Below are 24,134 nucleotides of genomic sequence, written 5' to 3'. Positions count from 1 at the left end.
TTGTGGATATCCACTACCTCTACCCTGGTTGCTTTCTATCCATTGTATTTCCACTACTCAATTCTCACACCTCTTACCGCCCATAAGAGCTCCTCACACAATTGTTCTCATTGACTCCCTCCAAGATTAATCGATTGAATGTGGTCTGGATCCTAGCCCATACCTTAACCCTTTGGTTTCTCTGTCATCCAGGAACCTCACTAAAGTCCATAATCAAACACCCAACTGACCTTTGACTTGGCATCTCATCATAACCACACGACCTCTTTTAAAGTTAATATCAACCAAGATCATAAAATTTACTGGCAAGAGGAACCCTCCAATCTCCTAGAGTGGCACCAACCCACTTTAGAAATTCATAAATTTACTAGCACCCATGTCCCTCTTGCACCTATAAATTGAGTTTTGATGGAGTGGTGGTGGGAATCCAAGACCAGAAGGAGACGCCGGGGGGATCATATGTGACACCTACAAGCAGTTTATCGTTGGATACAATATCTACATCCAATGCAACGATGAGCCATCTAGCAGAATGACTTTGCTGTTTTATGGAATTTGATAGGCTTCTAATCTCATCGTTACCTATGTCTATATCAATAAGGATTCACAATGATAACCTATAGGCACCTAATTTTTTTCTAGCTTGACCTTAAATCATTCACCCCAAGTTCTATGTGTTACAATGATAATTAGTTGTTAATTGTTCTCTCTTGAATGTATCGTAGCAGTTCTTTACAACTTTCAAAAGTTAGCATGTCGCTAAAATTGTGGAAAGTAGACCTAAATATATGAGCTTAAAGATGTTTAATTGATCCATATTACAAGAATAAGTCACACATCATTTTAAATTATTCTTCGAACTTTTTAAAATGATATAAATTCCTCTTAGGGTGGTTTAGTATAAGAAAAATATAAAAAGTATACAATTAAACCAAAATACTTGTTGGGAGTAAATTTTTATCATTTTACAGGATACTAAGTCATTTGATAGGGGTTTACATTATTCAACAATAAAAATGTTCTTTTGACAGTAAAATTTATTGTTCGATAGGGTTTTTACATTGATCGGAAATAAAATTGATTGATCGACAAATATTAACATTGGTCAATAGTTAAATTGGTTAACCGACAGTAAAACTAGTTGATTGGATATAAATTTGGGCAAACAAAGGTAAATTTGAGTAAAATATAATTAAAATTGCCTAAACTGCCTCAAAAATATTTATTTTCAATTGCGACTCATTTAAAAGTCCTTCATAACATTATCCTACTCAAATACAATCTCTAGGAGGATTAAGATTCATGCAAAAAACTTAGTTTAATCCTATCCATTGAATCAAACCTACTTTTTCGAAAAATTCATTCAAACCTTCAAAATTTCCAGAAACACGCCAGATCATCTTAGAACTCGTGCTAAGCACAAATTTGAGTCCTAGGTAGCCTCTAATTCATGGTCATTAGCTCCACACTATAAAATAACATGATTGGCTCTTTCAAGGGGAGACAACAAGAGATACATGTGCTTCAAGAAGGTTCTTTTTTTTATTGGTAAATCTAGGATTGAACCCCCAAGTTCTTGGAGATACAGGAGCATGGTTTTAAATTTCGACCGAAACGTTTCGTTTTGGTCAAAATATTTCGGTTTCGGCGCAAACCGAAACGAAATTCACATGAAGTCGTTTCTTTACAAGATTTTGCCGAAATTTTTCCAAAATTTAAATTTCAATTGAAATCACCGAAATGTTATAATTTCTACTGAAATTTATGAAATTTCGACCGAAATAGCCGAAATTTCAACCGAAAATCGTCAAAATTGACACCGAAATTTTAGACATTTCGGTCGAAATTAAAAAAAAAAAAACGAAATCATAACCATATTTTTACATGATTTTGGCTGACATTTCTGCCAGAAACCGAAACGTGTGGCCGAAACCGACACCAAAATCGAAATCTAAAACCTCGTACAGGAGATACAGGTGCTTCAAGAAGGTTCTTCTAGAGCTTCAATACGAGTTCTTCGGCATCGCCAATCTAAAACCTGTGAAAAATACATGCTTTTCTTCTCTAGTTATCATCTATGGGGAGTTCTAATTTATGTTTTAAACTAATTTTTCATGCTAGATTTGATATTTTATCCCTTTTTTTACGTCATGCAATTTACCCATGACAGCATGCTAAGATTAGTAGTTTTGATTTGTTAACCTAGTTTTAATCATATTCTAAAACTTCCTTTCATTTGCATGTTTAAATAGTTCTAATTAGTCTATATGCAATAAGTCTTCTTTCATTGCTTAAAAATGTTAGTATGTATGTATTTATGCATACTTAAGGATTTTAATCATTAAAATTAGTTTAAAAAACATCTTTGGAAAGTTCTCTTTCACTCTTTCAAGTAGTTGAATTATATCTTATTTTAGATTTACTCATGTTTCAAGTTTGTATTTAGTTATTTACTAATCCTACATAAGTAGTATCGCATCCATTGTATTCGTCATGAATTATCATCAATTAATCATGTTGTTCTAGAGACCAAACATCGTTGTGAGGATCTATTCTTTTTTCCAATCAATTGATGGTTCATCCAATTGATCAACAAATCATGCAAATAGATTGTTGGTGAGTTGATTTTTATCTTCATTTTTCCTTAATTTTTTATGTTAATTATTTGTTATTGCTACTTACCTAATATAGATTATAACTCATACATGGAGTGTGAATTAAATATGTTGGTTACAGACTTATAGTCTAAAATTAATGATTTCTTAGTAGAGATTGACTGTCTAATCCCTCCTAATCCGGTAAAAAATAACGTACTTGATCTTGAAGACATTTTCTTGGCATTAGAAAGTCATAATTTGGGTCCTAGGTCCCTTAACCTAGGTGGCAACTCTATTAAAATTTAACCCGAATTAAAAAATTGGGAAAGGAAAACCTACACATACAAGTGCTCCACACCAACATCAAACACTTGGAGGACCGAACAGGGATCCTTCATGAATCTATTTTGTTTCTCAGTCGCATACCCCATTGGTAGGCTTCTTATATTACAATGAGACAAATTTAGCAGTAGATATATTGGCAAAGGAGGCACCAACAACCAACGCTATTTGTTCTTGGATTAGTATCCTCCAATCTATCATTCAATAAACCCTTTATGCTGATGCAAATGGTCTTTGGAACTTTTAATTATATTACTTAATGAATTATCCTATCCCCAGAACAAAAATAAAGTCGACAATATCCCTCCATCTCTTATGAGTCGTGTGTCCATATCTATATATTGTTTATTTTATTCGCTGGTATATTTATCTCAGGCCATTGAATCAGATGTAAGCAAAGTTCGACAAACAGTTCATTTCATCTTTCTTCAAAAGAAGATGACACAATTGGTTTAGAATGGTGAACACACTATATAAAATTCAATTATAGCAATCAAAACACTGTCCAAGCAAGAATATAAAACAAGAACAAATCAAATTATGGGTTTACTAACTTTTCATACTTTGAGAATAAAACATATGATGATGTCTTGATTAGGATGCTAGTGATAAAACCAGTAGTCTTTTGGTGTATATAGAACTAATCAAATTCTTGGTTTACTGACTTTTCATACTTTGAGAATAAAACATTTGATTCTAGTGATAAAACCAGTAGTCTTGTGGTGTACATATATATATATGAGGAAACTGTTGGTGAGCTAGCTTGCCCAATCACATGGGGGCCCACTTTGTTAGGATGATCCATACCATTCATTTGAAAGTCCCTTACATAGATGGGGGGTGTACCAAAAATCAGCTCCATAGGATCATCCTAACCCCTCCATTTGTGGAGGTAAAAAATGGACAGACACAAATCTGCCCCATTTTTGTCCTCCACAAATGGAGGGGTTAGGATGATCCTATGGAGCTGATTTTTGGTACACCCCCTATCTATGATAAGGCCTTGCAAATGAATGGTTTGGATCACTCCCCAAAATGTGGGACCCATGTGATTGGGCAAGCTAGCTCACCATAAGTTTGGTGAGCTTAAGCTCACCAACAGTTTCCTCTCTCTCTCTCTCTCTCTCTCTCTCTCTCTCTATATATATATATATATATATATATATATATATATATATATATATATATATATATATATATATATATGAGAGAACGGTTCCTACACATATGTGTAGATAAGTTATCTACACACTAGCTTAAAATACAGTGGGGGCCACATTATTTGGGTGATCCAAACCATTCATTTTTAAGGCCTTCACATAGATAGGGTGTCCACAAAAAATCAGATCCATAGGATCATCCTAACCATTCGAACTGTGGAGGCAAAAAATGGACTAATTTGTAAAGGTTTAAAAACATCCATTTTACCTCCACAAATCATAGGGTTGGGATGATCCTATGGATCTGATTTTTTGTAGACACCCTATCTATGTAAGGGCCTTTAAAATGGATGGCTTGGATCACCCAAACAATGTGGGGCCCCATTGTATTTTAAGCTAGTGTGTAGAGAACTCTCTACACATATGTGTAGGAACCGTTTTCTCATATATATATATATATATATATATATATAAGCACTAGTATCTATGCATGCAAATGGAATGTTCTTTTGATTTATCTTTCAACTTTTTTTTTTTTGAATGGTTGATTTATCTTTCATGTTACATTTAAAAATTCATTTTTTTTTCTTTATATACAAACACACATGCTTATTTATCTTTTCCTTGCCCATAACAATTCTACCCTTTTTCTTAATTACCTCATAATTTGGACAAATCTATTACAAATTTGCTCCTTTATCTTTTTCATAACCTGATAATTATTCCCAGTACAACACTTATTACATTAACATAAAGATCCCCTTAACTGGATAGAGATTGATGAGAACAAGAGATAGATAACTGAGAAGACAAATAAAACCCTTCAAGAGGAAGGAAAAAAACATGACTTAATATCAATCCGTGAAGCAAATAAAAATTAATTACATTAATCTTTGTAGTTTGTGGAGGCCACTCCTGGTAGTCTTATAACCAAAGCTGTCACTCGCCTAAGGACCTATTTGTTTTGGATTTTGAGAACTAATTGTTAGTTCAAAACTGATTATTGTACTTAAAATTAAACGTAATTTTGAATCCGGCCAGTAATCAGTTGTGGACTCACAATCGGTTCTCAGAATCTAAAACAAATAGGACCCAAGTGCTTTCCCTTCTTGCCAAGCTATTATATAGATCTCATGTTTCTCCTTTAGCAGACTTTCGCCATTTTATCTCATAACAATATTATGAAAATGGATATTCTTTAGTTGCATCAATTGGTTCTCCAAAGTTATATTGAATTCACATGACAACTCAACTCTTTTGTCTAAAAACCATTTATTTATTTTTTATAACTTTCCTATACTTTGGTAGCTCTGCCAATTTAATGGTTTAATTCTCAAGTAAAACTTCTCCCCACTCATCTGTCGAGCCACCTTTGTTAGGAATAATTTGTGGTCACATTCAAACAATCAAGAGTATCACAGTGTTGGCCTTTAGTCGACACATGTGCACCCTTTGTTAGTTCTCAGGTGGCGTTATCAAATATGGTATGATATCTTCTTCATGCAACTTTTATAAAGAGATCATGCTCATACGAAGATTAGGATTATGCCAAATGTATTTCAAACGCAATTTTAAATCATCAGTTTTAATAGATATACATCTCATACTCCCCCACAAATGTTAAAACTTTTTTCTGAAAAAAAAAAGAGTAAATAAATCCGTACGATCAAAGCTAAAATCTTCCAACTTATATGAAAAGCAGTAATAACTTCATGAATACTAAGAGACTCTAGAATCATAATCGAGTTGGCTCTATCACATGTTAGATTAAAACAGTTCTCATAATTGAGAGCCAGTTTTCCATGAGAGCTACATCATTGTGTGTTTTGTTTTCTTGTTTTTTTAGCAGGTAAGCTGGGATTGAACTTGCGACCTCAAGGTTGAGATACAAAGCCTCAGCCAATAGGCCCAACCCTATTGTGTGTTTAGTTGGTTTCAACTAAATCCTATTTTTTTTGTTTTTTAGCTGACATGTAAAATCGGAATATCCGGTGTGTATGGAAGTTTCTCAGGCTCTGTTTGGATGCGAATGGTTACCATGTAGATTAGTTGTATAAGTTGTCAATAGGGAGGAGACAAACTTTTGTAATATTTTATCTACCAAGGATTTACCTAGTAGAATAGTGATTAGTAGTGTTTGGTTGCCAATCTAGTAAGTAATTGGAGGGGGTGTCATTACCAATTTAGAGAGAGAGAGAGAGCAAAATTCTACTTGAAGAATTTTACCATTTTAGAGAAATAAGGAAAGGAATGGAGGGTATAAGGAGAGCTCATGGGTGCCACATCACTAGACAAGCAATAATTAGCTATGATTCTTGTCTGGTAGTCTCCTTGGATTGTAATGCTAAATTGGCAAACAAACACAAAAAAGTGCACTATTTTGCTTGGGATTGCTTTTAAGCCTCCCTTGCAACCGGCATCCAAAGTTTATTTTCCCTCATAAAAATATTATATGTGAAAGTCAATATCGTTAGCAGTATCAATGGTTTCTGTGCATTTACCATATGTTCTTACCATATTCTTGTTCTTGTTTGTAGTTTCGACTTGATCACCATGCCACTAGCTACTTGAGTCACCGATAAAATTTCACCAGGTGCTGAATTTTGAGATGAAACAATGTTGAGATCTTTGCTTCATCATGGTGGTGCTCGATTGAGATGATTCCGATCTTTTACCAGGTGCTGAATTCTCTATGAATGAAGGGAGCTGGATTGAACCTATGAATGAAGGGAGCTGAATGAGGTTGAGATATAAGGCCTCATCCAATTGAGCTATAGGCCCAACCCCTTAAGATAATCTTTTCATTCTTAGACAACTGATATTTAACCAGACTACATTGGCATTCGATTTTGAAAATTGATACATTTCAAAACCTGTTAGCAGTGTTCGTTTTGGCCGTGGTTGTTTTGGATTTTGAGGGTTGATTGTGAGTCTTAACCGATTATTGGACTCAAAATTAAACGCAAATTTGAATCTGTAATATGTTTTGGGATCAAAATAAAAAACAAAACAAGGTCTAAATATCATATTGAGTCCAATACTCAGTTTTGGACTAAAAAACCCCTCTCAAAATCCAACACGAACAGGGCCCACCTCCAGCAACTTACTGATTGAAGGCATCCGATCATATGGTAGGCCAGTTTAAATTTTTTTTTATCACGTGTGCATTTACAAGCCGTGCATGGACGTGAAGCACCAAAATACAGTGGGGCCCACTTTGTCTGGTTGATCTAAACCATTCATTACAAAAATATCTGGATCATCCTAACTCTCCAATCTATCGAGGTTTCTATACTGATACTGTGCCGGCCATTTTAAACCTCTCCTATCTATGTCAGGGCCCTTCAAATAACTAATGTGGGCCCCCACTTTATTTTGTTACTGCACGCTCATACAGCCGTCCACAATATAATTTCTCTCTAGTCAATATCGTTTTGGTAGCGACACCCCCTTAAAAGTTTTCTAACAATTGGACTTGTGACCCTCGGCCTCGGCAACCTCTTCTCACCTCTATCTCCCCCTTTTAACAGTTGATTGATTAAAGAAGAAGTCGCGGTCTCAGTTTGTTTGGGTTATCGAGCTCGAATCACAGAGCGAGAATGGCGAAATCGAGTGCTGATGACGAGGAATTACGGAGAGCTTGCGAAGCCGCTCTCGATGGGGGTGGAAGCAAGCATAAGATCGTTATGTCGATCCGCGTAGCCAAGAGCCGTGGGATCTGGGGAAAAGCCGGAAAATTAGGTCGCCAACACATGGCCAAACCTAGGGTTCTCGCCCTTTCCAGTAAGTATGTTGCTTTGATTTGTTGATCTCGTATAATTTCAATCTTTTTGATGATTTCTCTGAGGATCTTGTTTTCGGTGCTCTGTTTCATGATCTCTTGATTTTGAACAAGTTTTATCTATTCAGATCCCTGAGGGCTAACTTGCATTTCGTATTTTTTTTTTCTTTTCCGGATTTTGATATTAGGTCTAGAGTTAGGGTTTTACATGCACTTTTTACTCTAGAGTTAGGGTTTTACATGCACTTTTTCCTCTAGAGTTAGGGTTCCTCGATCCTTTCATTTTTTTTTGGCAGTTTTATTAGTTTTCTAGCTATATGCGATCTTAGTACACAAAACACCACATCAACTTGGAAGGTTTAGCATACTAAATGAAATGGTTAAGCTTTTAGGCAATTTCCACTGCAATGCAACTACTCGTGTTAGTGTGTTCTGCACTAAAATTAAAGGCCAGAGAAGTTATTTTAGAAGTTCATGTGCTTGTACATCCATTTGGAATCAAAATTCATAATTCATTATATTGTTTTTAACGTAAAGTTGACTTGAGTGTCACCTTAGAAATAAACACCCAGTTCGAGCTACACTTCAGTAGGCTGATTTGTTCACCAAGGGGAGCCTTGATGTTTCTAAAAAAATCTTGATTGCTTGCCATTTCTATATTTAGTTGTAACTGTAAGTGTAAGGATTGAGTGTCATTAATAACTCTTTAAGTAGGGTGAGCTCCTACTTTTTAGTGATATCATTGTTTAAGAAGTTCTAGAGATATATTGTTGCTGTTGTTAGAGATCTAAATTTTGATCGAGTTCGACTAATCGGTAATAATAAGCCATATTTTTTTAGAAAATCTGGCCATCATCATTATCTGTTATTGTCATACTGGTTTAGACTAGAAATAACTGGTTTGCATGCACGTGTATTGGCTTCTGGCGTATAAATTTTAATTTTGATAATTGTATTTGTACAATTAATGTGGAAAGATTTCTTTGACCACTTCATCATGATATTCATATATCTAGTAAGAATCAGTATTGGAGACGTTTACTCAAGCTAGACGAATCTTTGTGGCATGAGTTGTAACTATGGTTGTTTTTGCAGCCAACTATTCTTCAAAGGGTCAGAGGACCAAAGCTCTTCTTCGTGTTTTGAAATATTCCACTGGAGGAGTCCTTGAGGTAAGTTTGTGTTTTCTTATGATTTACATGGAAAAATTTAAAATTGTCAGGATTGAGCCTTTAGCTCAGTTGGTTAAGGCTTTGCTCTCCAACCCTGAGGTCAAAGGTTCAATCCAGCTTACCTACCCAAAAAGAAATTAAAATTGTCAAAGTTATGTTTAATGGAAGAGAGTAGAAGAGAAAGAAGAAAATTGGGTAAACCCTAATCCACGAATAGAAGGGGAATTCAAGTCAGTCTGCCGTCTTGTCTCATCTCCTATATTTTACTTAGTCAAACCAAATTACATGAAAGCCCTTATGTATTACGAATAAGATGAAGGGAATAATAGGAAATCAAAATATCTCAATGTATATATGAATACAATGTCAGTCTTACTTCTTGGCTTATATACACCACTAAATGATGTATATAAGTGACGTAGAAAGGTCCTATTTTTCAGGCCCACCTCAAATTGATGCATTGGGTGGGATATCAATAGAATAGATTTGGAAAATGCATATCATCACATGAATTGGGAATTTGTGGATAATCACATTAGAAGTTTGGACTTTGGAGTGAATTCATCACATTAGAAGTTTGGACTTTGGAGTGAATTCCTCACATTAGAAGGTTGAACTTTGGAGTGAATTAGACATAGTAGATACTGGGATATATTTCATTGCGGCAGTTTTTTAATTGACTGAATGGTGGAGTCGTTGGTTCTGAAGAGTTTGAGAGGTATTAGACACGGGAATCCCTTTCCCCTTTTATTGTTTGCTGTTTGCGGCTAAAGGAGAAAGATTTGATTAAAGGCTTCTCTGGGCTCTTGTTAGGGAAGAGTTTTAGGGAGTGTTCAATATTGCGATGGAAAACAGGAAGTTATTAATAAGGGAAGGGGGGCCAAGGATATGAAATGTCCAAACTCCAAAGTGGATTATGCCACCGACTTTAGCGATCAAGATGGATTGTGATGGATATGAATTGATTGTGTTTAGAAGTGTTAAAAGGCAAGACTGAACGCCTTTCTAGGTATGATCAGTTTTAAGGATTCAGTTATTTGAAGATGATTTGGAAAGAAATTTTTAGGTTTCAGGACGTGTTTCAAAATGTGGATGCGGGTCAAAACGCGACCAAAGCAAATCCTAGTCGACTCCGCATGACGCGATTGAGTACTTGATTGGCAGTTGAGTACTCGGTTGACACGGTCATAAATCGGGAGGCTCAAAGGAGTTTTGATTGATTTTGTAGGGTAAAACACGGACTTGGACAAGAACGCGGGCAATACAAATGGGAGTCGACTCGGGGAGTCAACGATGATGTGGACAGGCTTTGAAACTATGGGATCAGGTGACTCGTTTAATGTCACTCTTGTGTGCTTCTTCATTGTTTGGATTCTTAGTTGTTAGCTCATATGTATGTAAGATATGTATGTAGGTGTTCTAGAGGAAGCGATATTTCTTGGTCATGTGTTTAGAGATGCCAATCATGCATCTGATTCTTTGTCTAATGTTAGTGTACCTGAGAATGTTTTAGCCATGGACAACATCTGCCCTTTCTGTAAATTTGTCCTTTTCCTTCTGAAAATGTCTTCATATTTTCCAAAAAAAAAAAAAAAACTTTTATGAAAATACAAGGACTCCATATTTAGTACCTGGATGTCCTAGGGGCCCTTGACGTGTCTTTAATCACAATATCACGTGCGAGTGGTCTTTCAGTTTATATTTTCATGAGATAGTGATCACAATTGGTTATGTTTTTTCTGCTCAACATATGCATTTATATGAGTGGCTTAGGTGGCTAGTTAACCGACCCAGTTCTCTTTTAATGATAGCTTTAGGGCTTTAACCTAAACAATTACTGGTCACGTGTGGTACCTTCTGGAGATGTCATATAAAACCCTAACTCTATGTCAGCTCCATAGGATCATCCCAACCCTTCGAACTGTGGAGGTGAAAATGGGTGGGTATAAATTTGTCCAAATTTACCCATTTTTCACCTCCACAGCTCAAAGGGTTTGGATGATCCTATGGAGCTGATATTTCCAGCACACCCTATCTATGTCAGGGCCTATCAAATGAATGGTTTGGATCACCCCAAAAATGTGGGCCCGCCGTGTTCCTAGCCGTCACCTCATATAAGCTTATAGGAGGGGCCACTCATAGTCACTTTTCCCATATATATATATATATATATATATATATATATATATATATATATATCCTCAAGCTGCTATATGGGTAGGTGGGCATAACCTGCTATGTGCATATATTGAGATAGGATGGAGGTGGCTGTGAAATACCCACGGCAATTATCTATAATGAGATGTGGTAGATAATTGATGTCATTTAGGGCACCACAGATATCAAAACTTTTTGTGAATATAATATGCCACAAATACCCATCAATCAGCTTGCCTGCAACTAACTCTCTGACCTCTAACGCAGTGAAATACTGTTGTTCATACACCAGACATGCCTGCAATGTCATCATGGCACTGAAGATCTAATACCAGTGGAATAATTTATTTCACCAGTCGGTACTGTTAAAGTATAAAAGATTAAATAACGCCTTCTCCAAGGGCTGAAGCTTTTGGATTAATTGATTGTTTCACATGGTATCATAGCTATTGCCTCACAGCAGGTCCTGGATTCATAACCCAACAACTCCTTGATATTAAGAATCCACGTGTATGGCCCACCGAAAAAAGTGGGGCCACACGTGAGGGGGAGTGTTGAAGTATAAATGATTAAATTACGCCAACTCTAACAGCTTAAGCTTTTGGAGTAATTGGTTTTTTCACAGTTAAGACTTACGAGTATTTAGTGGTTTGTTCATACCCATTGCGGATAGAAAAACATTCCCACCAATAGCTAGTAATTTACTACTGGTTACGGCCATTAGGCTAACTTCACATTTTGATTTGATGGTCCAGACCATTTCACATTTTTTAAATCATATCATATAATTGAAAAGGGAAAGAATTTAAGCTATAAAAATTGTTACTTAAGTAGCTCACTCAGCTTATGAAGGATGACTGATTAGAGTGAGGCCGAAGCTATCGGTATCAGTTTTCATGAGGAGAATGCTTGGGGCTGGTTGAGATCGAGTGAGTCTTTTAATGTGGCTATGTGCGTTAGAACAGGGGAGAGGTTACCCTTGGAGGTTAGTGGACATGATCAGGGGGATTTGGCTGTGTTAGCATTGCTTCAAGTTACATAAAGAGGGAGGGTGGGTGTCTACGCCTTCCATTGTTCTCAGATCTGTGTTTCTTGTTCCTTGGTTTTTTTCTTGGTATATTGTAGGATTTTCCTTTATCGTTTAGTAAATCGTTTCTGTTATCTTACCAACTTCTCCAAAAGCTTAAGCTGTTGGGGAAAGGCGTTATTTATCTTTTTATAATTTAACACTCCCCCGCACGTGTGGCCCACTTGACTAACATGTGGTACATGGGGTCCCACTTTGGGCCGACCATCGCATTTGGATTTTTGCTATCCGGGAGGTTTGAACTCAAGACCTTTGGCTCTGATACCATGTTAACTTACCAACTTCTCCAAAAGCTTAAGCTGTTGGAGAAAGGCGTTATTTATCTTTTATACTTTAACAGTTTCTATTACCCCTCACCCACCAGAACACACACACAAACACCGCCCGGAGAAAAGAAGACCTAAGTTTCATTATTTGGAGGTTTTAAATGAAGGTGCATCTACTAGATTTATTTATTCTGAATATAATGGCAAAGTTGCTTCCAAGATTGGTAATGTACTGATTGTTTTGAATGTTATATTTTTATTGCAAGTGTAGCCTGCAAAACTGTACAAGCTAAAGCATCTTTCAAAAGTGGAAGTTGTTGCAAATGATCCCAGTGGCTGTTCATTTTTGCTGGTAAAGTTCCATGTCTGAAGTTGACTCCATACATTTCCCATTTGAAGGAGTCCTTTTGAAAATTCATTCACTTAGTATCAAGGTCCATCTTTTCAAATTGTCCCAGTTGTGGTCTGTCATCTTTTGTATGGTATTTGTTTCAGGGATTTGACAACCTTAGAAGCCAAAGTGTTGCCCCACCTCAGTGGACCATGCGCAACATTGATGACAGGTGACTGCATTAGAAACAAACATGTCTTTTCATCAATATTCAGTATATCTTTTCCACTTGGCATATCGGCTAGAGGACGAAACGATACATATCAACTATATTGGTGGTAACTTATGAATCAATGGTAGAGATTCTCATTGATCCCAAAACAGAAGGATGCACAATGTGTTGACCATAGTTTTTGTGTTAACTTGTTTTTTTTAGCATATGTACTTCAACTAAAATCTAGGATTTGATAATTTTAATGTGATTTGCAAGATTCATGTTGTCTAGTGTTTTTTGCATGTCCATCAAGATCATTTTGTTACTGCTTGAAATAAGTGTGCAAACCACTATTTTACCTAAGGTAATGATCAGCAAACAATAAAAGTAGGTAAAATATTACTGCACACGACCTAGCAGGTCCCACAGTAAAAAACAGTCAAACAAACAAAAAAGATAATAAAATAAACAAGAAAAGGCACACACATGGATCTGGGTCAAAATTTTTAAAATAATCGGAACAGACCAATTATCAGATCCACCTATCATCGCCAGCATAACCATAAAAAATATCATTAAATAAAACATAAAAGAAGTATAATTATAACAAAATTGAAACAATCATGAAGAAATGCAGAACAGAGAAGTAAAGAAGGTTCATAAAATTGGCCACATAGATGGATACATATGTGGATCATGTTCAAAACATGTAGATCTTTCTCTATAACAATTCAAAAATATTCATTGTTAAATTAGTTAGAAAATTAAAATTAAAATTGGTAAAAACTAAAACAGTTAATAGAATAAAGGATTAAAAAATGCAAACTTGATAAATGTAGCCTATAAAACAAGCAAACAATACATTACGCATAAATTTGTCATCGTGGTTTCAAATTTTGGTTTCAGAATGCGTTTCGGTCCTCACCGAAACCGAAATTCGACGAAATCAAATTAACGGCTATTTTTTCTCGTATAGAATTCCGACTGACCGAAATTTCTGAAATTTCGGTCATTTCGGCTGAAATTTCGGGATAATATTAAATAATTATAAAAAATCTCGATTTTTGGGTGAAATCCCTTAATTTTTGGTCGACTGAAATTTCAAAATTTCGCCGCCCGGGAAAAACTACCATTTTGGGTATTAGTGATTTTGGTTTCAGTCTCGACCGAAACCTGGAATTTCGGATTTCGGTCGAAATTTAAAACCATGTTTGTCATAAATGATAAAATGCTACAAAATATTATAAAACACAATAAAATCTGCATAAATAGGACCCAAATCTGTTCAAATCTTGTTGTAAACATGCATATTCATGAGTATCACAGCCAATCCATTAAAAAAGGAAGACCATGATTTTATGTAGAATGGAAAAATCCCAAAATTTCATGATTGGGCTTCTATCCATCGATTCAGACTTCAAATCTTGTTTTTCATGGTTGAATCTAGTAGATGAATGTTGATTTAGGTCATATGATCCAAAATGAAGCAAAACTCCTTTGAAAATGGCACAAAAAAGAGAAAATATGAGATTCAGAAAATTCCCCAATTTTTCTGAAACCCGATACGAGGGGTGGAGTTGGGTCCGCATCATATCAGATCCCATCAACACAAATTTATATTTTTGTAAGTTTCTCATTATGTTGCTATTTTTTTCTTAACATATACCTTGGGGAGTGGCTGATTCTTTCTGTTCATGAATGGTAAGATGAAATTCTGGTAGCTCTCAGAGTGATATATTTTATCGCTAATTTTAGACAATATAACTAGAACTTAGTTCTTGTTTTCATCTAGTTATGTTCTTTCTCTTGTAGGAACCGCCTTCGGGTAGCTCTCAGTGAGATATATTTTGTTGCTAATTTTAGACAATATAAATAGAACTTCATTCATGTTTTCATCGAGTTATGTTCTTTCTCTTGTAGGAACCGCTTTCTTCTGTGCATCTTAAACATGTGCAAAGAGATCTTTGGCCGTCTTCCCAAAGTTGTTGGAATAGATGTTGTTGAGATGGCTCTTTGGGCAAAGGTACATCCGCCTTTTCTGTATTGGCCATAATTTTCTCTTTTTTAAGTATTATTTGTTGTCCTCATTTGATTGGTGGGATACTCTTATTCACGCATATTAGAATGGCTTCTATTGGTGTTTTCAGCTTTTGATTTTCAGATTAAATAAATTGTTATTAAGCCCAGGACATACTACGCCATGCAAATTAATGTGTGAGAACTTAAATGGAAAGCGTACAAGCCCAAACTTCTAATTGCAACTAAACTTGTTAATACCGGTTTAACTCTCAAAACTATCGGTCCCACCTCATCCTGAGACTACACTCACTTTGATGGTTTGACTATGTTCAAACTTGTCAAGCTACAAATTTGTCCATATTCATTTCACTTGGGATGCTTTTAAAAAATCCTCAAGGGTGGGAGTTGCCTTGTAGACCCCCAGTTGATCCTAGAGCTTTTGGAAGCTCCATGAGATGATATCTTTCCTTGAAAGGGTTCTAAGGTGGTTCCCATCACAATTGAGATTATTTGAAGAGTTCTTGGAAGTTATTATTGTCAGATGGAAATCATCATAGTGAATTTCAACACCATTATGGATGTTTCCACTTAGTAACATGAAATGGCACCAATTCTTATTGGGTGAATGATTTTACCATGGACATCCTGCATTGACAGTGGAAGCTCCTTTGTCTCTGTTGTTCATATTAAATGGTGGTTTGGTGCATTTGTGTTCATAATTTGTAAAGGAAAAAAATATGAAGCTCCATTTTCACAATCCTCTGTTATGACTTTCCAATTATCTACGTGGTCCTCTTTTATTTAATAAGATGTTATGATGTGTTGTTTAATAAGATGTTATGACTTGTCATCTTTAGTGCTGCTTATATTATTTTTTCTGCAGTTTGACAGTTTCTATCCATAATAATTGGAGGTTTGCCACCATTCAAAAATAAATAAATTATTGGAGGTTTGCCAATTTATTTACCCTTATTGGGTGCTGCTGTGGGCATTTTATTATTACACGGTCCTAATTACCATCATATTCTTTGTATAGACACTGGATGTTAAACTATTATTCGCATGAATCTGCTCCAGGAAAATACAACCACAGTCACTAATCAAGTGAACGCTCAAGATGGGCCTGCTGCATCTATCATGACTCAAGACGACTTGAAAGTTACTGTTGAAAGGGATCTTGTTTCACAAGCTGAAGAAGAGGACATGGAGGCTCTTCTTGGCACGTATGTATTGTTTGATTATTTCCCATAAAGTTGCTTAATTTTTTTGTTTGTTGCTCTTTGCTACTATTAAGTACCCATAGTTTGTTCAAATCACAAGTTAATGAAAACCACAAACAGTGAATGTGCCTAAAGTTTGTTGATTATTTTCGGGGAAGGCTCCATCGCGACTAACTGTGTCACCCAGAAATCAGCCTTTCACTTTTGTGAAGGGCTTAGGTTAATCTCACTGTTTTTAAATCTCAGCCCTTCAAAAACGATTGAAAGGCTGATTTCTTGGCGACATAGTCGCGATGGGGATGAAACTTCTCCTTGAAGTAATCCGGTACACCAAACTTCTTTTGGGATCCCATATCTTTCAATGCTTCCCGCTTTTGGTAACTCTGCCTTGGGGCATATAATTTATACCAGACTTAGTCTGAGAAACAAATTTCTTGTATCCTTACATGTTGCATCTCTCTCAGCTCTTTTATCATCGCCGTTTTTTCTTTGGTGGGCTGCTATAATGTTTGACTTACCAATGACAATTTGCTTAGCCGTAATTGAGTAACAATGTCATCATGTGAACTGGTTGGATTGTTCTGTACTTGTTCTTTCAATTTTCTTTGTTTAAACTTGTTGTGATTACTAAGCACTTTACTTTTATTTGTCTCGACTCAACTCATTCCATGCGTGAGCTTTCCATGTTTTAGAATTAGTTACTACAAAGATTTCAATAGGGTTACTAGTAGGGCAGAAGCACCATCTTCTTATAATCTTTCAAAAATGTGCTATTTGGAATACCCTTTTTTTTTTTTTTTTTTTTGTACTTTTTTGTGGGATTGCTTGAGCGAGGTATCCTAGGCATTCTATGATTTGTTGAATCTATGTTAAGTTTTAGAATGAATTCCAGAAGAAGTTTGATTGTTGTCGTTAGGTGGAAGAGACTATGTTTGATGCCTTAATGGGATTGGCCAATTGTAAGAAGTTTTATATTAGTTATAAACGGACGATGCAACGGTTAGCGATGTGCGATCTACCTTGATTGTCAGAACTAGGCCCAATAAATCATTCAAAATTTCAACGGTTCGATCGATTCAACCTATCCGGGGGTCGACTCAGACCGATCAATATTCAATTAAAGCTTGTCGATTTGGTCGAGCATCCTCTCTGGATGTCAATTCAAATCAAATTGATCTACTTGATATAATTTTCGAGAAGTCAAGATTGATTTGAAATTTGCAAGTCATTATCGCCACCATCGATTCTAAACGGGACAATCCAACGGTCAAAGATGTGCGATCTACCCTGATCATCAGATCTGGGCCCAATAAATCATTCAAAATTTCAATGGTTCGATCTATTCAACCATTGATCTACTTGATGTACTTCTCTAGAAATCGAGAGAGATTTGAGATTTGTAAGACATTATCACAACCATCCATTCTCAGGGAAGATTGAATAGTAAACAAATGTGAGATATACCTTGATCGTCACATCTAAGCTCAATAAATCATTCAAACTATCAACGGCTCGATTGATTCAATCTTTTTGTAAGTTCACCAAATCGATCAATATTCAATCAAAGTTTGCTGATTTGGTTGATTGACTTTTCTGGAGGTGGATTCAAATCAAATTGATCTGCTTGAAGAAGTCAAAATAGATATGACATTTATGGTCAAAGATGTGCGATCAACCTTCATCGTGGGCTCATTAAATCAGAAGAACTATGATCTATAATAAATCTATAATCTAAAATTTATACATCATCATCATTACCGTCCATTCTTGCACAAATGATTAGAAGGCCAAAGATATGCGATTGACTAATTCACTTGGTAAACTTTTTTGGAAGTCAAGCTGAATCAATAATTTTTACAGTTTGATCGATTCAACTTTTCCGGAGGTCGACTCAAACCGAATTATATTCGATCAGAGGATGCTGATTTGGTCAATTAACTTCCCTTGAGGTTGATTCAATTAAAATTGATCTAATTGATATACTTCTCTTGAAGTCAAGTTAGATCTTAAAGGCATTATTGCCACCACCCATTGCAAACAGATGATCCAGAGGTCAAAGATGCACAATCAAACTTGATCCTCAGATCTGGACACATTAAATCATAAGATATACGATCTATATGGGTATGATCTATATTAGATTCATGAACTGAGACTTATATGGCATGACAGCCACCATCCATTTTAACACAGATGATTAGACAGTCAAATATATGCTATCAACCGATTTACTTATTAAACTTACCTTGAAGTCAAGTTGAATCAATAATTTTAATGGTTTGATCAATTCAACCTCTCTGGAGGTCGACTAAAACCAATTGGTTTTTAATCTAAGCTTGCCGATTTGGTCGATTAACCTCTTCGTGAGGAAGCTGCTGCCTTGAGGGGAGCGGCCGTCATGAGGAGAATGGAAGAGAAGGAAAAGAGGAGACAAAAATGAAAAATTCGGTGGAATCCTGTAAAATCACAAAAAACGTATGGAAAAAGCACAAATACACACTTAGAAACTATCACATAACAAGAAATCCATCCACAATGGTTTAACAACATCAAACACCTAGTGATGCGCGTGTCTTATAATTCATTACATACCACATTTCACATATAATTTATATAAATATAATTATATGACACATACTGATATAATATACCACTAATACATTTTCAGTTTTAGTTTTTGTATGCTTTTCAGTTTCAATATGAATTTCACTAGGAACGAAAAGGGAGATATTTCGATCGTTTCATGTTGGTTTGATTGGAAATTTAAAACCATGCTATGAAGCTGACTTTTGATTGTAGGCCGGAGGAAACCCGGATATGTTTACTATAGGTGTCTTGCGAGGTAGTGGGGACGGTCAGACCAGAGTTGCTTTTTCCAGTCCAATTGAAATTATGGGCTCTAATGAAGTCAAAGCAAGAGGTTTGTTGGAAACCGTAATTGTTTTCTCGTCATCCTTGCTCCCTCATTGCGCCGGATTCAGTTAACATGATTATGTTGGCTGCAGCGAAGCAGCCTCCTTCGTGGAGGTGTTCGTTATCCTCTATGAGCTTAGATATGTCAAAGGATCTTGAAGTTTTGTTTTGATTTACCTTAAGCAACTCATGTAGCACGCACTAGCTATGTAGGGCATGCCATTACTTTATATTGGGATGTCAGTTGCACGTTGCACGTTGCACCTTGAATGATTTTGTATCTTTTGATTTTATTATATACGGGTTAAGAGGCTATGTCCCAGGTCTTACTAAGTCCGGGGCGTGCCTCATGTTTGTGCATTTGGGAACCCACCAATATATGGGTCCAACTTAAGACGGCTCACGATATAAGCATCTCACTGATTGGTGAGTTCCTAGCCATCCTATCAATGACCATAGTCTTCACTCTAAGCTCACCTATTTATATGCAAATATGGTTATCCATAATTGTTTTTCTTTATAATTTTTCTTGTATTTGATTTACATTCAATGTGATTGAGTGCTTAAATTCATTCAGTTCAAATAATTTCAGGCATGCTATTTGTATGCAGGTATGTCATGGGCATTGGTGAAGCAGAGGCATTTTCTGAAAGATTAAAGAGAGAACTTCAGGCGTTGGAAGCGGCAAATGTGCATGCAATTTTAGAAAATGAACCTTTGATAGAAGAGGTACCGCCGATATACTATAAAATGCATTGTCTGTCATGGCTTAGTTTGGTGGAGATTAAACTTCTCATTTATCATCTCTTCGCAAACATTTAATTCCACAAATCTGTATCACTTCATATAATTTTTTAAACACTACCCATCACAGACTTCTGCCATCTCTTATTATCCCAATACTGTGACTTCTGGGTGAGTACCCTAAAAGTTCAGTAGTCTACTTCTCTAGTAAGGGCGGAGAATTTTTTTTTTTTTTTCCTTATCTTCAAATTCCTTGTGGTTAGAACTACTGGAAAACTGCTTATGTTAAATGTTGTGTGTTGTGCAGATAATGCAAGGACTAGAATCAGCAACTATTTGTGTGGAAGATATGGATGAGTGGCTTAGTATATTCAATGTAAAGCTCAGACACATGAGAGAGGACATTGAATCGGTATTGGCCATGTTCATACTTGATATTTTAATTTCATTCTTCATTGAAAATTAGTGTGAAGAATTAGTATGACAATTATGTGACAGTGGCACTTAATTTTTGCCAAAATTTCCTTGTTGGATACACAATTTGTTTTCACATCTTTGATATTCTTGCCATATCGTAATTGGGAAAAAACCTACTTATTCCTTTTGTTTTGTTATTCTCTAAAAAATACCAACAAAATGTTTTTGAACACAGATGTGTGTTTTTGTATATTACTTTAAAATATGATTATATTTGTTTTAGAAAATTTTAAGATTTATGTTATGATTCCAAAATTGTATGAGGTGTCAACCTTCTTGATTTTCTAATGGTCACTTCCTTTAACCCAAAAATCAAAGAGAATAGAGATAGATGAATGAGTGCAAAGAAATCACAGCAAGAAGCTCAAAAGATTCAACCCACACTAATTGTGTTGAAGGATTGAAATTTGTAGTTCTCATAAAATGTGCAAAAAGTACGTAAAGCTACATATATAGCTTTTTTCACCTCATTAAGCCTTTCTGATTGAATTTAAACTAGTCCATCCTTCCCTTTCTTCACGCACCCTTCTAAATATATAAAAAAACACAGAAAATATTAATATGAAAGTTCCTAAAACAAATACCGAAATGCCTTTTTGTGGCGGTGATGGGGACCATCCACAGCAAGAAGGCAGCCTAGAGAAGAATTATCTATTTACAGTGACATTTTTTATTTTATCTTGTGTATTTTACTTTTATTATTTCTATCTATGTAACTTTGTAATTATATGTTGTAATGTGATAAGAGTGCCATATGAGTCTCTTTTAAAGGGAGAACCTCAAGTAGTTATATCCTGCAAAAACCACACATTATCATGTGTCATTCTTTTTTTTAAAGAAAGAGTCCCAGGTAGTTACATTGAACCAAAACTAGCCATTACTAGGTGTCATTTTCTCTTTTAAAGAGAGAATGCCAAGTAGTTATGTCCTACCATACCCACTCATTGCTACATGCTAGTCTCTCTTTTAAAGAGGGAGCTCCAAGTAGTTATGTAACTACCATAACCTCCCATCTCTTAAAAGAGAGAGCCTTACATATTTTTAAGGATGATGGAATGAATATAGAATTTTGGGTGAGCCTCTTACTTTTTTGCTGGGTATGACTCTTTGAATTTGTATGTAGCAATATATTTCTCAGTCACTTCTCTCTTCTCTTTCAATTTGCCTTATCTTTGTTGAATTTCTGATTTCATACTCCAATTTGATCAAAATCCATTCCCACAGCCTTGAATCTTTTTTATTCCAATCTTCAAAAAAAGAGAGTGACCAAAATGCCCTTCTATCCTAATTTGTCAAATTCAATCCAAAATTGAAACCAGATTTCAAAATTAAATTTTGGATGATTCTTTCAGCCTTCTTAAAAGCCTATTTAACTGATTGCATTAAAACCTAAATCACTAAAATCCCCAAATTTTAACTTCTTCCCTTAGAATTTTCCATCGAAAGGTAAAATCCTCTATATCAGGGTATTGTTTGCGCCTCATTTGATGTTATGGACAACACGCCTAATCTGGCTTGACTATTTAATGAGGACTGCATTTTTAGAACAACAGTGAAGGTCCCAATCCATTTCTATTAGCCTCTTTTGTGCTTTTTAAGGCATCAATTGTAGGTGTTAACTTTCTGCAGTTCTTTTGTAATGGTCCATTGCTTGTTTGTTATATTCTGATTATATTCTATGATTCTAGCATGCTAGTTGTGTATGAATATCATTGTTGCACTTGATAAAATTGAAGGTTACTCAATAACTTTCAACCATGTCGAGAGATCGCCCAATAGTACTGCTGATGGTTTCGTCTGGGATGGAGTAGATAGGCAAGCTTTAGAGCGGTTTGATTTCTTGCCCCCTTAATTTGGGCCTTTATCTTGTACTTTTTATGTTTCTTTATTTTTCCTTTGTTCTGTTCCCTATGGGTTGGCTGTCTTGGTCGCCCCTTTTCCCTTAATGAAATTTTTGCTGCCATTAAAAAAAAAAAAATCATTTTTGCACTTGTCTGACATTCCCTTTAAGAGCCTCAAACTATAAGATAGAACCTTCTACATGGACCAAAATTTTACCAATAGTATACACTTGTCCGACTTAGGTTCTTAGTTTCAAAAGCTGTGGCATTAGTCAACTTATGACCTGTCCTATATCAGGTAGTCGACCAGTTTTTCAAATTGGCTCAATTTATATCATATTCTTCGACAGCTGATAGGTCAATTGTTGCTGAATTATCTTTTGGGGAGATTGTACACTTCATGAGGCACCACCCTCTACTATAGGTTTCGATTGAAATGTGGCTGAAGCGCATACTGTAACCCAAACATTTATTGAAACTAAAATCGAAGTGAATTAGTAGTATACTATTTCAATATCAGGGTATTGTTTGCGCCTCATTTGATGTTATGGACAACATGCCTAATCTGGCTTGACTATTTAATGAGGACTGCACTTTTAGGACAACAGTGAAGGTCCCAATCCGTTTCTATTTTAGCCTCTTTTGTGCTCTTAAGCTATCAATTGTAGGTCTTAACTTTACGCTGTTCTTTTGTAATGATCAATTACTTGTTTGATTATATTCTGATTATATTCTATGATTCTAGCATCCTAGTTGTGTGTGAATATTTACCATTCAGAAACAAAAGTTTGTGTTTGAATATCATTGTTGCACTTATCTGACATTCCCTTTAAGAGCCTCAAGTTATAAGATAGAACCTTCTACATGTAACAAAATTTTACCAACAGTATACACTTGTCCTACTTAGGTTCTTAGTTTCAAAAGCTGTAGGATTAGTCAACGTATGACCTTTCCTATGTCAGGTAGTTGACCGAGCCTCAAACTATAAGATAGAACCTTCTACATGTACCAAAATTTTACCAGTAGTATACACTTGTCCTACTTAGGTTCTTAGTTTCAAAAGTTGTAGGATTAGTCAACTTATGACTTGTCCTATGTCAGGTAGTCGACCAGTTTTCCAAAATGGTTCAATTATATCATTTTCTTGGACAGCTGATGGGTCAATTGTTGCTGAATTATCTTTCAGGGAGATTGTACACTTCATGGGGCACCCTCTACTATAGGTTTCAATTGAAATGTTGCCGAAGTGCTTACCGTAACCCAAACGTTTAACTAAAATCGAAGTGAATTAGTAGTATACTATATCAATATGTGTTACATAGTTATATTTATATGAAATACGTGTGAAATGTGGTGTATATATTATGCGTAAATATTTACATGAATTATATGTGAAATGTGGTACATACTGAATTATCAAACATGTGTGAAATAGATGTTTCTTTTTCTTTTTACTTGTGTGACGGTTTTTTAGTGTATATTTGTGCTTATTCTAGCACTTCATAAATATGCATCTTAAATATTCATCACTTGCATATGTTTCCGTAATTGTACATGATTTTCATCGAAATTTTCATCTAAAACTGTAGAAAACTGAAGACCTCTGATCTCTCAAAATAGAATCAAACACGATGTGTAGCAAACGGAAAGATGAGATACAAGAAGCACAAAACACACGAAGCAAGAACATAAAATTTACGGGGTTCGACAGTGTGCCTACGTCCGTGGAAGAAGAGTCACTATTTCAGTTAGGGTAACAAAACTTTTCTTTCTTTCCCCGTGGCTGCTAAATTCACAAAAAACCTTACTTTTT

At 35.6% G+C, this 24,134-nt stretch overlaps 1 protein-coding gene across 1 annotated transcript in view; it reads left to right on the top strand.

Moving 5' to 3' along the window:
- The first annotated feature begins 7,576 nt into the window (after positions 1-7,576).
- Positions 7,577-24,134, top strand: part of LOC143875513 (exocyst complex component SEC3A-like) — a 41,290-nt gene continuing 24,732 nt past the window's right edge. Inside the window, exons 1-8 of the mRNA XM_077377081.1 lie at positions 7,577-7,882; positions 8,976-9,052; positions 12,834-12,914; positions 13,058-13,125; positions 15,028-15,130; positions 16,204-16,349; positions 19,871-19,988; positions 20,311-20,415. Of these exons, the coding sequence (XP_077233196.1) occupies positions 7,699-7,882; positions 8,976-9,052; positions 12,834-12,914; positions 13,058-13,125; positions 15,028-15,130; positions 16,204-16,349; positions 19,871-19,988; positions 20,311-20,415 (882 nt within the window). The 5' untranslated portion in view covers positions 7,577-7,698. The remainder of the gene's footprint in view (positions 7,883-8,975; positions 9,053-12,833; positions 12,915-13,057; positions 13,126-15,027; positions 15,131-16,203; positions 16,350-19,870; positions 19,989-20,310; positions 20,416-24,134) is intronic.

The sequence above is a fragment of the Tasmannia lanceolata genome, unplaced genomic scaffold (genome assembly GCF_043159265.1).
Source record: "Tasmannia lanceolata isolate RefF3 unplaced genomic scaffold, GAP_Taslan_0.1 ptg000004l, whole genome shotgun sequence".
Taxonomy (NCBI): domain Eukaryota; kingdom Viridiplantae; phylum Streptophyta; class Magnoliopsida; order Canellales; family Winteraceae; genus Tasmannia; species Tasmannia lanceolata.
This window is presented reverse-complemented; position numbering and strand designations above follow the sequence as displayed.